The sequence below is a fragment of the Centruroides vittatus genome, unplaced genomic scaffold, assembly GCF_030686945.1.
Source record: "Centruroides vittatus isolate TY-2023 unplaced genomic scaffold, ASM3068694v2 scaffold_1167, whole genome shotgun sequence".
NCBI classification, from domain to species: domain Eukaryota; kingdom Metazoa; phylum Arthropoda; class Arachnida; order Scorpiones; family Buthidae; genus Centruroides; species Centruroides vittatus.
Genome location: NW_027122671.1, coordinates 1419357 through 1434770, shown reverse-complemented (window position 1 = coordinate 1434770; position 15414 = coordinate 1419357). Strand labels below are relative to the sequence as shown.

The 15414-nt window shown below is 31.0% G+C and overlaps 1 protein-coding gene across 1 annotated transcript in view; it reads right to left on the bottom strand.

Annotated features, from left to right (window-relative positions):
- The window catches only part of LOC136986732 (GRAM domain-containing protein 2B-like), a 33186-nt gene extending 32825 nt beyond the window's left edge, over positions 1-361 (bottom strand). Inside the window, exon 1 of the mRNA XM_067284325.1 lies at positions 143-361. Coding sequence (XP_067140426.1) covers positions 143-201 — 59 coding nt within the window. The 5' untranslated portion in view covers positions 202-361. The remainder of the gene's footprint in view (positions 1-142) is intronic.
- Between the last annotated feature and the right edge of the window lie 15053 nt (positions 362-15414).

Sequence of the window (15414 nt, the reverse complement as noted above, 5' to 3'; positions counted from 1 at the left end):
TCATACTGTGTAAAACCCGAAATGTAGTTTTATTGAGATGACTTCTAATCTTAAATTAAAGCTTATTTAATTTTCTTATCGAAACGACTTATTTTTAATTCTTTCTATGCTTAAATACTGTATTTTAAAATACTTTACTTACTTTCTATTAGTAGGTAAAGCAGATGTGCTCAACGAAAGTTGCTTTTTTATAGGAGCCATTCATAAATTATTAAACGAGATGAACGTCTATAGCAAAATATGCTGTCATGATGATGATAATTGCCTAGATACGTAGATAAATTAGGCAAACTTTGATAAATGCTACACAAGTACTTCTGACTGATAATTTTCGTTTCTTCCTGATTTAATGGAAATCTTTCATGCATAAGCACACTTCATTGGACGACAGTGCCCTTATTTTAAGTGAAGGAAGTCGAATGAAATGTTTATGTAATTTTAGTTTTAAAATAAATTACATCACAATTTTTAAACATGATATATATATATATTATTTTGATGTCGAAATTTTAATTTAATACCACGAAATCTACACGAAAGTTTGGAAACAAGGTATAGGAATTGTCTACAAATATAAATTAATATTTATGCTCTGGCATGGATTTTTATATTTAAAATATGTATAAATAACTCTGTTTTTGTGAACAAATTACAAACGTAGACTTAGTTTTAAATGAAAATACATACTAGATCTATTTTCATATTAGAGATGTGGCTGTGTTGGCTTTATGAAATTTCTTCTATCGTATTGTTTTTAAAATCATATTTTAGGAATTTTACGATTTACTATCTATATATTGTAACAATATATCAGAATAAATCATTAAAATATTAATATTTATGTTAGACAATACGCCAATACGAATAAATATTTGTCAGGTGAATTTTGAAGCCTCCAAAATGAGCATTTTAAAGTCTACTTTTAATAAATATTATAGATTAAAGTGTAAAGATCTCGTATGAAATATAATATTCGTATTTTATTCAATAATTTTCGCAAAATTACTGAATTTTTCAACAAATTCGAAGTTGTGGAATACGAAAAAAGTTTGAATATTGAGTCAATAGTAGCCTCATCGCGGAAGTTTGATCGTTTTTAAAAATTAAAACAATATTTCCTTATATCCCGGAAGACTATTTTAAGCCGTCGTTTTTTTAATCTTCTGGTTAAGTTTAATACCTTATTACCAGAGTGATTACAAATTTCTACACGAATACTTACGGTAAATACACAAATAAATAATTTCACTTAAAAATTTTAATTTTAAAAAACGGAATATATTTTTTAAAGATGTTAATTAAATTAAAAACATAGACAAAATTAAAATATTTTTAGTATATTGATCGAGTAAACAAATATTTTCTAATAGGAAATGTAGAGGGCACGCAGTTGGTTTTCATCACACACGCGAATTGTTAGTTAAATAACAGAAAATAGACTACGTTAAATGCCAACGAGGCATTACTCTTGACCGCTGAATATGTCAATGTTATATCTATACTTTTTAAATGTAAATTCAATAATTGTACGAATACGACAGAGTGGTATTGGTTTTATCCTTTACTAAATATTAGCAAACACGAGGAAAAAATGAAAGACTTTTTGCTACGAACATTCTGAAAGTTTGGTTTCGGGGGTTAACGACATGTTTATTGTCTCATTCACCTTACTTTCATCAAATGGCAAACTACGTCGTGAAATTTCTTATGTCGAACAATAAGAAAATCAAAAATGAATACCGGAAGTGTATGTTAAGTGTCGTGGTGTAAGTGCAGTGCAGAAGTGTATATTACCGTATATTAAATTTAACAGTACAAAATTCAATATTTGTAGGCTATATGTCAGTTATAGTAACTGATCTAACTTATTTTTCTTTTATTTTCAAAGACTAATGTTATGAAGCAATGGAAATTTTAATGAAGACTTAAAAATGCTTTATAGATTTGAAACTTAAAACGGCTGTTGAATAAGAGATAAAATTATTTTGTACGTTATAAAATATTAGCACGAGTATTGTTAAAACAAATCTGTATTAAATTTTATTTGTTGTTTCAATGTTATTCTTAAATATTTCAATAATTACATAAGGTTCATTTCTTCATTCTAATCTGTACGAAGAAAAGATGTTTCGATGGTAAACACATTTTAAAATCGCATTCTAACTTAATATTATAGTCGATTCGTATACAGAATTTTAATTAAGGGAATGGAAATTAAATTATGAATTTGTATTTAATTTAGAGTAAAAAGTTACATGTTTTTGTACGAAATCTAATTTCGTAATCTAATCTATTCGACTGAAGTTCAAAGCACTCATCTATTAATTTGTATCGATGTTAAACTATACCTGATCGCTTTAGCTATTGTTCCAGGTTGCTATGAAAACGATCGCTTTATCTTTTGTTTCCAATATGCAATAAATATAACAGACTATTCTTTAAAAACTTCACGTTACTGGTATTAGAAAATGGATTCGTAATACGAATAATAGCCGAGGCGGTTTAGATATTGGTCTAGCGCTCTGGGGGATCCGGGATCGAATCCGGGCCGTCGAATAAGCCACAGGAATTTTTGGTCTGTCCCGATATGTCGGGTTCGTTCCTCACCAACTGTCCGCTCCATTGTGAGCCTACTCGAGCTCACTACAGGCCTGAAAAAATCCTGTTAGTGCTGAAAAGGCGAAAAAATAAAAATAAAAAATAAAGTATTTTTCTTGAAACAGCAGTAGAAAACAAGAGTTCAACTCCATTTAGCTGACGGAAATTTCTTAGGCTGTTTAATTTTTTATTTATTAACAGTTTAGGTAAATAATACTGTGTATTTACTTATAAAAGCAAAGTTATTTGTTTAAAATAAATATCAAAACATCTATAAAAGTTTATGTTAACCCATAATACTTCTCAGCATAAAATTTAAAATACGATATTAAAACTGATAATAAAGTCGTTTTTAAGTAGGTATTTCACAAAGTTTATTTAGATTAATGCAAAAATTTAATTTTATGAGAAATTTATCATTTCTCAGTTTATATGTGTCATCAAATATGAGATGTGTGATTTTATTTTTTACAACAAAATGCTGTTTAATCATTCATATAAAATAAAACATATAAACCATATAAGGAAAATCATATCGAGTTCAAATTTTATTAAATAATGCTTTAAATATAAAAACTAAAATTCCGAATAGCATTACATTTTAAATTAAGTTTATTAATATTAAAATATACCTTACCTGTTAAATTGCCTGAAATTCAATTCCAATTTCTGCTCTTTCTATAAATTCCCACTGTCGTCTGTCCGTTTGTCCGTCCGTCCGTCTGTCGTTCCTTAATCTCAAGAACGGAGTTAAATAGTAAAATACAAGACCAGATCTGGAAATCTTAGGGTAGATGGCCCTGATTAACTATATACGAACTTCTGATTTGCATAGGAAGTCATGTTATTTCAATTCAAATATATTTTCCCTGAGAGGTGTTAAATAGATAACTGGGCACGACTCCATTGTTAAAGGAAAAGTATGATATACAGGGGCAAGACACTAGTAATTTGAGGTGGATAGCATATATTTTAAATTAAAATATCAATTAATAAATAAACACACCTGATTTATATTCGCTGAGCTTATTGTTTTATTCCGAACGTTTTCAGCCTACTATAATAGGCCATCTTCAGGCTTTACATTTTTTGTTCGAAATGGTAACATTCGAATTTATTTGAATTTGCACTCTAAGTTAACGGATTAACATACTCTCAAAACGCGTTGCAAATTAACGAAAAACAAAAACGTAAAGTAAAAAGTAAAAATAAATGATAAAATACAATAACTGAATAATAACAAAAAATTTTACATCCAGATTAATTAATTGTGAATACTAATTCCTATAAACTCCAGCCCATATTTTTATGGATTATCAAAACCCATACTCTTTTCAATTTTGTACTTCCAAGCCGATGGTAATGCATTTGCATCTTTTGAGTTTAAGCATCTGTCCCTCATTTTACTTTTGTAAATTTCTATTTTTTCCATTTCCATCGCGATGGACGGTGAATGTCCTGTTTTAACTATCTTTGCCTCATTTTATTTGACTACCGCTCCGTCCGCCTGCGCCATACTCGCCAAAATCGTGCTGTTGAGCTCCTTACTCACACTATATTTATGTTCCTTTACCCGTACTTTGAGGCTTCTTCTTGTCATTCCTATATTTTCTTTATCAATTCCTAATTGTTGGTTCTCATACGGTATACTGTATACACTCGCTTGTTTCTCCATTCCAATTTTGTCTTTATCATTTCTTAATAGTCTATAAATATTGGGTGCTCGTTTGTAAACTATGTTTGTGTTTTTGTATTTTCCCAATTCCTTCACCACCTTCCTTGTTTGCTCATTGTATGTGAACTTGTTGAAAGTTGTGATGCCGTTATTCGTTGCCGTTGTACCTTTTTGTTTACTGTATTAATAGAATCCAAAAGGTAGCAAAGAATTTGGGATACAAAATGTCCACAATCAAAGGCCTCATCAAGAGTTACAGTAAACAAAAAAGTACAACGGTTCAATAAGTAAACAAAAAAGTACAAGATTCAATATTTTTTATATTTGTGTTCCGAGACTTTAATCTGTATTGACCGATGTAATCGATTTGTGTTTGATCTAATGCGTCTTTATTCTTATATTTCTCAATTAAAGAGACACCCAATCTCATTATTTCTGATCGTGATAATTCATCATTGCTTTAATACTAATTTTAATACTAAATTCAAGTGACAAAATGCTTTTAAAACTTTGAAACAATTTCACGATAACTGTTTTTTTGAATCCTATCAACTTACTTCCTTAAAAGTGTGAAGATAAATAGGTATTTCATCATAATTTTAAAAATTTTCTATCCATTAGATAATTCTTAATGCAATATCTCTGTTATAATAATATAAAAATCTAAATTTGTATGTCACTTAAAATCTCGATGATAAGTTTTTAAAGATGAAATTTATTCTTACTCCATGGTAATAACTCGACGATAAAATCTGTGGAAAAATGCCACCGTGCAATGGTTTATATCAGAAAAAAAAAGTAAAGAGGCCCTTAAAATTCTCTTTCAAATGAAGGTCTCTGACCCAAGATTCACGATTTATTGAAGATAAAACACATTAGCTAAAAGTTGCGTTTTTAATTATTACATAACTAATTTATATAATAAAAATGTATACATTTATAATTAAAAATTGTTGATTTAAATATAAAATACACAACACAAGATAATTTCAATTTATGTGTGCCTCTTAAATAATTATTTTAAAAAATGTTTAATCTAATAAATAAACTAACTCCGTATCCGTTTCTTTAATTCTAGATCTTATTCAAATTTTTATAATTAAAATTTATATCTAGAATAAATGTAAATTAAGTAATTAAGAAATAATTAGAAGGTTAATTACAATACATTATTTTTTATAATACTGTAATAAAAAACAAAAAGATTTATCGATAATCATTCAACACGATTCAAGTTACAGAATTACACACGATAACCTTTTTCTAATTTAATAAAAAGATTAAATTCCTAGCGGAAAGATAAATGACATCTAAATTATTAAGTGTTCGAGTAAAGTGATTTTTTTTACTAGAAGATAACTTATTTCTTTGGATATCGCTCTTTAACATAACAGTTATTTTATAATAAACAGTAGTATTTTAAATATTATATAGGCCTATATATTTCATGTAAAATAATTTAAAAACTTGATAATAAATATTATTAAACGTAAACTGTAGGCAATTTAAATATCTATTATTAATTCAAGCTGTCTATTGGCTAGTTTATTATATAAACTTTAAATGATTATGTTTTTAGGTAGGTCTACTCGATGAATGCATCGTATAAAAATTATTTATCGCATTTTAAATATTAAATAATAATAATAAATAAACTATTCTAAATGGCTAAATGGAAATTGTTTTAGAAATAATAATTTATAACAAATTTAACTTATGCCAGAAATTATTTTTATATTGATTAAAATAACCTTCCTGAGTAATAAATTCTCCTAATGCAATATGAAGTTATGGATCAAGTCATAATTTTGACTACTTATTTTGGAAAAGAAATAAATTGAAAATTATGAATGTCTTTCAATTTTATAAGTTTGTCAAATTTATTTTACAAAAAGATCTGAAATTCTTCACGAAAATTAGACATATTTGATTTCAAAACTGTATAATTTTGTTACTTTTTTTGCTCTCTGGAAACTAAGAAGGCTTTTTCTCCATGCCCATTATAAGTTCGATCAGATTCGATTTTAAAATTTCTAAAAGCAGATTTTGCAAATTAATACTGGCTCTTAAAAAAATGGAAATTGGCAAATTAAAAGACAGTTTTCACCACTCATTCATCCATTATTTTTCTCATCAAAAGTTTTTTGTTCTCCCGTATTTTTATGATTTCTTTATGGTAGCCTCGTCGAAATGACAGATTTATAGACTCAAAAATTTTATGAGGAATAACATTCGAGAATTCTATCGTTGACAACACTAGGAAAATATTTTTACGTGATACCTGGAAAATAAAAATTTAATATTGCAGTTGGCCAAATGATTAAATGGTAAAACTTAATTCAGATTATTTTCTTCTCTATGTAAAATGGAGAAAACCGAATATATTTTTACATTTCTTATTTTAAAATTATTTACTGTTTACAACTTATTAATAACTATAAACGTTTATTGAATAGATTCCATATAGGCTACTATAAATTCACAGAAAGATTGGGCTCTTTAGTATTTGGAATTGTAGGCGACTGATCAATTCACTTATTGGAAAATGCTTCTGTTATCAATATATAGTATATTGTAGAAAATAGATTAAATAAAAGGTTAGACTAAAAATGACTCTCTATTCATAGATTATATTGTTTTCGTATTCAGCCAGTCGAGTCTGTTTGAATAAAAGTAATTCGCTTGAAATGTATGAGCGGTTGAAAACATTCTTTAAATAAACTTCTTTTACAAGACAAGGATTGTAATCTAAAATCTGCAAATTCGTGTAACAAATGTTTAGCTTTCAACATACTATGGATTAAATAGCCGGATCTAATTTTTGCTTTTCAGGAAGAACAAACCCAGACTAGCAAGTAATACATCCGAATTACTCACGTGAGATCACAAAAATCTTGAGTGAACTCAAATTCAAATCCCTCTTAATTCTTTCTGCCCTGTGGGCACTAAGAGAGCCTCTTTTAGCAAGCCCATTATAGATTCGACCAGGCCCACAATGGGGCAGCCGGGTGGTGAGGGAAGGGGCTCGACATATCCGGACGGGCAATCCCCGAAAAATTTCTGGAGATTTTTCGAACCGTTCGGATTCGATCTCGGGTCCCCCGGAGCGATAGGCCATCCGTCCTGTTCGATCGAGTACCGAGGTACCATTGGTATTTGATTAACGCGATTTTGATATACGCGGTAGCCTCGAAGGATTAATTAACTGCGTTAATTAAGGGATACTTATATATATACGATATTTACCCTTTTTTATAATCTGCGGGTGCCGTTGCTGGGAATAAATGATTATATTATTTATATTTTTATAATCTAAGAAAATACGAATGCAATTCGCCGTTATTCTTTTCTACAAAAACCAGTAAGAAATTAATTCTATAACTGAAATTCAATGACACAACACAATAATAGTTTAGTCAACTCAGCTCTGATAAGGCTTTCAAATAAATACACAAGATCAGATGGTCAAAGCAGTTAAAATATATGCCGTTATTTAGCAATATCGATTTAGAGCTTTGAATCAGATTTTTAGAAATTTTCCGAGTCGGATATATTTGGTCCTATTGCAGTTTTGACTGAATCCGTTATGGGTATGATAAGAACCACTTATTACCCTCAAGATGGAACGAGCTCTGTATATAAAAATATATACATATATAAAAGCAAACTGTTTCAGTTCGTTTAATTATAATTTTGAATAATTAATTTGAATAGAAAAAATTGCACAAGATAATACGATCTTCATAATTTAGCATAATTTTTCTTCAATTAATTCATTCCAATTGATACAGTCAATTAAATAGAATGAAATAGACAAATTTGAAACTGAAGTGAATCAATATATCGAAGAAAACTCTATCGATCTTATTACTAATTATCATATTAATGATATGCAATAATTATAAATTAACGTAAAATATAGTTACAGATTTCCTTTTGTTATAATTTTTGTAAAATCAAAATAAAATTATGAATTTTTTGATGATTCGGTGTCAATGGTTATTTTTTGTTACGAAAATAACTGCACCTTAAATTGTTCTGTACTTAAATTTTATAAGTAATTTCCTTGAGCTTAATTATTAATATAGACGAAATGGCTACATTTTTTCTTCTAATCTAATTAATTCTTGTAATGACGACAATCTTCTCAATAGCATTGTCGAGTATCTACAGTACAATAGCCCGATAAAGTACAAACACCTTTATCTCTTATATTTGTAGATGTAAATAATGATAGATATTTCAATTCCATTCTATTCAATAGTTTTCCATTAAATTCTTATTATGAAAATTTTTTGATAATTTGTTCTGCAACCGTATATTACCACGTATTATATAGATCTAATGTATTGTATAACCATGTACAAAAATAGCTTTGTCAAACGAACAATTTTTAATATCAATAGATAAAAATTAAGTGTTACATAGAAACAGAATTAAAAGAAATCAGGTACAAACTTTTTAAAATTTTCTATTGTTATTACAGTTTTTAAAATAGAATTTTCATTTTAATTTAAAATTAAGATCTAAAGTTTTACAATCATTACATTTAAGAGATTCTTCTGGTTTAACCCGTTTATTTACATCTAAAAGTTTTTTTCCTATTTCTTTTTAAGAAACGATTCGATCGATTAATATTTCCATTTTCTATATTTCCTAAATTTACTGTCCTTTAGTTTAGGTTTTGCCAATAAATCTAATAATACGGCTTTTAAATTTTCTGTGAAATGATCAGAGCAAGCATGACAAGAGTCAAGATTTAATTTGTCTTTTCTTTTACAATTACGAATCCATTTTCTTCTTATTATTATTGGATCTTTAGGAAATCTAAAATAACCAACTTTCATGTTTAATAACTTTGTGTTATGATAGCTGTTATTACAAGTTGCAACAGCACATTGTTCCTGGCATCTAAAAATAGTAATAATAAAGACTGAACATCTATAAAAGAGTGGTTGTCACCAGCCACGTAAATTTTTTGACAAGGCGTACTCAAAGATAAGGCAGAAAGCTACCTCTGTACCATGCCTTCCTGCTCGGCATTGGCGTGTGTCTCTCTTAGTTGGATCCGGCCGCAACACTCTGACGAGAAATCCCATCGAGACACTGCAGCACAGATCACCAAGCCTCCCCACCACGACAAGGTGGAGACACGACGGGGAGGAAAATCTACCCCCTGCCTTGTTCGCATATTCCCAACTGCTGACTGCCCGTCGCTGACCAGGAGATGAAAAAGAATCCCGTAAACCGACCGGGAGGAAAAAAAAGAATCCCGTAAACCGACCGGGAGGAAGAAAAGTATCCCGTAAACCGACCGGGAGGAAAAAAGAATCCCGTAAACCGACCGGGAGGAAAAAAGAATCCCGTAAACCGACCGGGAGGAAAAAAGAATCCCGTAAACCGACCGGGAGGAAAAAAAGAATCCCGTAAACCGACCGGGAGGAAAAAAGAATCCCGTAAACCGACCGGGAGGAAAAAAGTATCCCGTAAACCGACCGGGAGGAAAAAAGAATCCCGTAAACCGACCGGGAGGAAAAAAGAATCCCGTAAACCGACCGGGAGGAAAAAAGAATCCCGTAAACCGACCGGGAGGAAAAAAGAATCCCGTAAACCGACCGGGAGGAAAAAAAAATCCCGTAAACCGACCGGGAGGAAAAAAGTATCCCGTAAACCGACCGGGAGGAAAAAAGAATCCCGTAAACCGACCGGGAGGAAAAAAGAATCCCGTAAACCGACCGGGAGGAAAAAAAGAATCCCGTAAACCGACCGGGAGGAAAAAAGAATCCCGTAAACCGACCGGGAGGAAAAAAGAATCCCGTAAACCGACCGGGAGGAAAAAAAGAATCCCGTAAACCGACCGGGAGGAAAAAAGTATCCCGTAAACCGACCGGGAGGAAAAAAAAATCCCATAAACCGACCGGGAGGAAAAGTCAAACAATTAAATAAGACATCCGATTGTTATATTTCATTCTTATTATTTGTATTGTCGATTGTTTATTATTTCGTCAATCGGTATATTGATATTTTTGCAATTTATAAATCAAATTCTTCACAGTTATATTAATGTATAATTAATGAATTAAATTATTGCAGACAATTTGTAAATTCGTTCTAGCAACAACATTCTCCATTGCAACTTTTTACTTATTCTGTTTTAAATTTACATAAATTCATAAGTTAAAGATAAACATTCACTTTTTCTAAACATATTTCTTGTCATTGTCTTAATGGTAACCACAAAGAGTTAATTATTTTACAGAGAAATCTTTGTTTTTGTCATCTTGAAACACGTTGTTTTGCACGTGGAACGAACAAGGGAGGATTTTTTCGTGCGAGTCTTACATTATATATCATTCGAGAGAGGGGGAAAGTATTTTTACTTTCTCGGCTGTTACATATAGCAGCGAGAAAGTATGGCGATCGGTCAAAGAATGACCCTTCAAGATTTTTACATTTATATCTAGAAACTTGCTGTGTTTATATACACAATAAATATGCAGAAAGATAATGAAGTAGAAGTTAAATGAAAATATTTATTAAAAGTTTATGGGAATTTTGGAAGTGTATATTTAATTTCTGGAAATGCCAAAGAAACCGAAACTCTGGTAAAATACACAAACATTTGACGAATAGACGTTTTCGGCGGCTTCGAGCTGTCGTCGTTGCTATTTCTCCACAGTTCTGCGTCGCCACGCCCACGTCCGATCGGACTGTCTTGCCGTTATTTAATTAATACAGCAATCTATTAACAGATGGTATTTAACCTTAATTATCTGGCGTTGTACACTGTAGAATATGTACTGACATTATTCCTTTTCAAATGCATTTCTTGGTGCGTCCACAAATATCGCTCTAACAAGATTTGGGTTCCATTTTTTATTATGAATCAAATTTAATAATTAAGCTTGAGGATTCAATTCTTAAGTTCGTCAATGTTTTTGGCAGCCTATCTAGGAACCGTCCATTAATTACCGTATACAATTTTTGAGCCACTTTTGACCATCTCCTCCCTGTTGTTTACAATGCTATACTTTTGGTAAATTCCTTCCCTTTAACAATTTATGGATTTTTTTATATTAAAGAAATGACTAAATTTTTATGTAAATATTTTATAAGTAATAATTTATTTACATGACTAATAAGTATGTTTATAAGAACAAATTTGTATGCCACTAATACCACTAAAATGTCTACGCAGGCGATTTCCTCTCTATCCATTGGGTATAATGATGTTCATTACTTTTCACAATCATCTCTCTTCTTCATATGTACACATAATTAATGGACCCTACGGATATATAGATGCTATTCTAAAATGCTATAAATAATTCGGTACTGGGGCAGTTTGATGAATTCTTTGTTTTTTACACTTCTGGCATGCAGATAACTGATTGTATCATGAACGATAATGTAAGCTTGCTTTATCAGGCCCGAGAATAGTTTCCTTTGCAATAATACGTTTTTTAGTTTTTCACTCTTATTGTGGACACTAATAATAAGTTTTTCCCAGGCTCATCATAAATTTGACTAGACACACAATTGAGATTGCCAGCATTCAGAGTAAGAAATTCCAAACACGATGTGAAAAACATAAACTTGAGAAAGTGATGAACGTAAGAAAATCTATAGTATTGGGAACATTGCCTCTTTCCCTGAGTGATGATAATGATAATGATGATGAGACACGGTTAACCAAAGCAGTTAAGGTATCAGTCTATCACTCTCTGGAATCCAGGAACAAATCCGGACCGGCCGAAAATCCCCAGGAATTTTTTACGACGGTCGTTCTGGATACGTCGAATTCTGTCTTTTATCACTTGATTGTGAGACTGGCGGCGATGAGAATGATTAAAACAAGACTCTTAGTGTTCATAGGGTGGAAAGGAACAAAAATAGAAAACAAAAAAAAACGTAAACAAATAAAACAAACAAGAATTAAAAAAATCGGATTACAATTAGTGGTACCAACTTTTCCTGGGGAAAAGGGAACAATTAAAAAATACTTCTCGTCCGTTTTTCAGAACATTTTCGAACAAGTTTTAAAAATAATAATAATAATAACCGAAATTCTGTAATGAGAGCAGCCAGAGGATGAGAATGAGGAATGAGTCCGACATAACAGGGAAAGACCACGCCTAAAAATTTTTCAGAGTTCTAACCCAAACTCAAACCAAGACCCCGAGCGGCATGCTGTCGTTTTTACTGACCCAGTCGTCGGTTGCTGCCATTTTTCAGGCGCACGCACACATTTGCTATTCTCCGAATGCCGAATATTCGTCTTTCGCCAACTACTTGTCACTTGGCAAGCACATATGTACTGTACACGCAATCGATTATTTGCTGAGCATGGGTTCGTTGCCGGAACTGTAAAAATTCGTCCGTGATCTAAAAAATGGACAATTCTCAAACAAGAATTTGTGCCGTTGCTTTTATAGTTATGAATAGTTCATACCTGTTAATGAAAAAAAGCCTAAAAGAAGAAGATAGTGGATGATATCACTTCACCAAAGCAGAAAAATGTAAAAAAGCAAGGAATTTATTTAAAAAAAAAACACTGTAAAGCCGAATTGCTAAAATGACTATAAAAATTACATATACAAAATATAATAAATATTTAAACTATAAACTAAATAAAAAAAAACCTAACTAAATTCAGAAATGAAAGACTTGATCTAGTTTTAAAAAGTCTAAAGTGAAAACACTGATGACCCAATCCACACATTCGCTATTTGCCGGATTCCGAGTAGTGTGAATGGACAACACGAATACCTGGAGACGAATATTCGTATCCTATGATTTGACACAATTTACCGGCAAGAACCGGGGAATGCCAAATATTCGGCATTCGCTGTTTCCTATTTACAGTTTTTTACGTGATTTAATTTCGTTGGGCTGCAATTTGAAAAAATTATAGACCTATAAATTCCTACTGTCTATCTCTCTTTCCTTAATCTCGAGAATAGGGTTAGATAAATGAAAGTCGAGACCAGATAAGAAAATATTAGGGGCAGGAGGACCCAATTAACTATATACGAACTTTCTGATGAAAACTGAAAGTCACGTTATTTCTATTGAAAACTTCCCTTAAAAGCAGTTAATAGATGACCAGCACGATTCTATTATTAAAGGAAAAGTATGATGTATGGGGACAAGACACTAGTAATTTGAGGTGGAGAGCATATATTTTAAATTAAATAAATTAAAAATATGATTAAAAATTGCAACCCTGCATTGTGACGATGTCACGATAAATAATTGCTCGTTTATTATCAAAATTATGTTATGTATGATTTATGTAACTTGTGTTGTATTGATTAAAATTGTTATGTTACAATTTTTCGGATAATTTAGTTAAACAAAGATTTGAAAATGACTTTTTTGGGTCATATCTCCGGGTTAGTTGTAGTTAAGAGTTGGATACTGTAGCTCCATTATATGCTTGGCTGAACACAATGCCTGGCTTGATGAAAGATTTTTTAGGGCCCACAGGGCGAAAAGTAAAAAAAAAAAAAAAAAAATACTTTTCACGACATCAACAACATATTTCTCTCAAAGGCGAATGCTTGGCATTGCTGTTTTATATTGGTTTCTTATTGTAGTGCGTAAGAAATTTTTTACTTTGCAATGGAAAGTGATGCCACACTTCAAATGCTTAGTTCGTGTTTTGTGTTAGATCTAGAATTTGCGAGCTGTCTGACAAAGGAATACACCATTCTTATAATCAAACATACTGACCAGCTTTTAAAGGTTTTCGGTAGTTCAAATCACAGATTTGCGGCTGCTGTTCTGTTTTCTTTCGATTAAACCGCATCGTTTAAAGTCTAAATTATTAAATAAATTGTGAACTTCAACGTTTTCATCCATAAAATGTTGTACTGTCTTTTTATAATTACTATACTGCTTGATAGTAAGTTGTAAGTGTTGTGGATGGATTGATTTGTTTTCGGCATTGTTGATCGAATGAATACATCTAATCATCTTATCGAAGTTACTACTCGCGTATCATGTAATGTTTAATCTTCTAACTGTTGAAAAAATACTCGCCTGAATCACATTAATGCAAGAAACATATTTACCAATTTTATACAGATGTCTTCCAAACCCGTTAATATTGTAATTGATTTCGCTCTTTGATAAAAGATTGCCATTATGATCCAGAACCTATCCATTATTACTTTTTTTAACAGAATATTTAACGAATATGACGAATAAAATAAACGAGATTAGTTTTGAAATTTGTATGAATCGTTTTAGAAACACTTTGAAGAACTTTGTTGACACTGATAGCGAACAAAGCTGACATTTTTTAAGATAATTCCTAACTTGGCAGAATTAAAATTATATCTTATCGTTCTATAATTAGATTTTTCATTTACAATAAATATTAAATATAAATTTAACAATAATGAAAAAATGCTTATCGAATCTAAATCAGATTATCATTAATTAATATAAACGATAGAAAACTAATATTCATTGCATTATATTATTAGAATAATAGAACTATTTAAGTTGTCATTGTATATTATTTCATTACTTTATTCAAGTAAAATCTAGAAGAGCAGAAAAGAAACACTGTAATTTCAATTCATAATAATAAGATCGAATTTTTCTTGCACACAGCAATTCACAATAATCTATTTATTAGATTTCTATTTCGGGGTTAATGGAAATCCTAGTCATTGCTGGCCGAATGACGAGGCGGTTAAGAAAACTCTGGGGAACTTGGTGCCGATTAGACTGATTGAGAAATCGCATGAATTTTTTAGTGCGGTCTGTCCCAGACCACACTGTAAGAAAGTGGTGAGAAACACGTTTCTCACCAGTCAATGGCGCCAATTGTGAGTCTGGCACCACCCACGATTGGGTGGTGCCAGACTCACAATTGGCGCCATTGACTGGTGAGAAACAAATGACTCAAACAAAGGCCGTCATAGGGCTCACTGAGCGGAAAGAGTTATACAAAGGAAATAATTCTGATTCTCAATGATAAAATTTAAGATCCGAAAATTTTATCAAGATTCGAATCCGATTTGAACTTTTATGAAATTTTTAGAATTTAAAGCAATTCTTTGTAGCAGTGAGGAAACGTATATCGCACAACAATCTGTATTTATTAAAAAGAGAGAGAAAATGATATT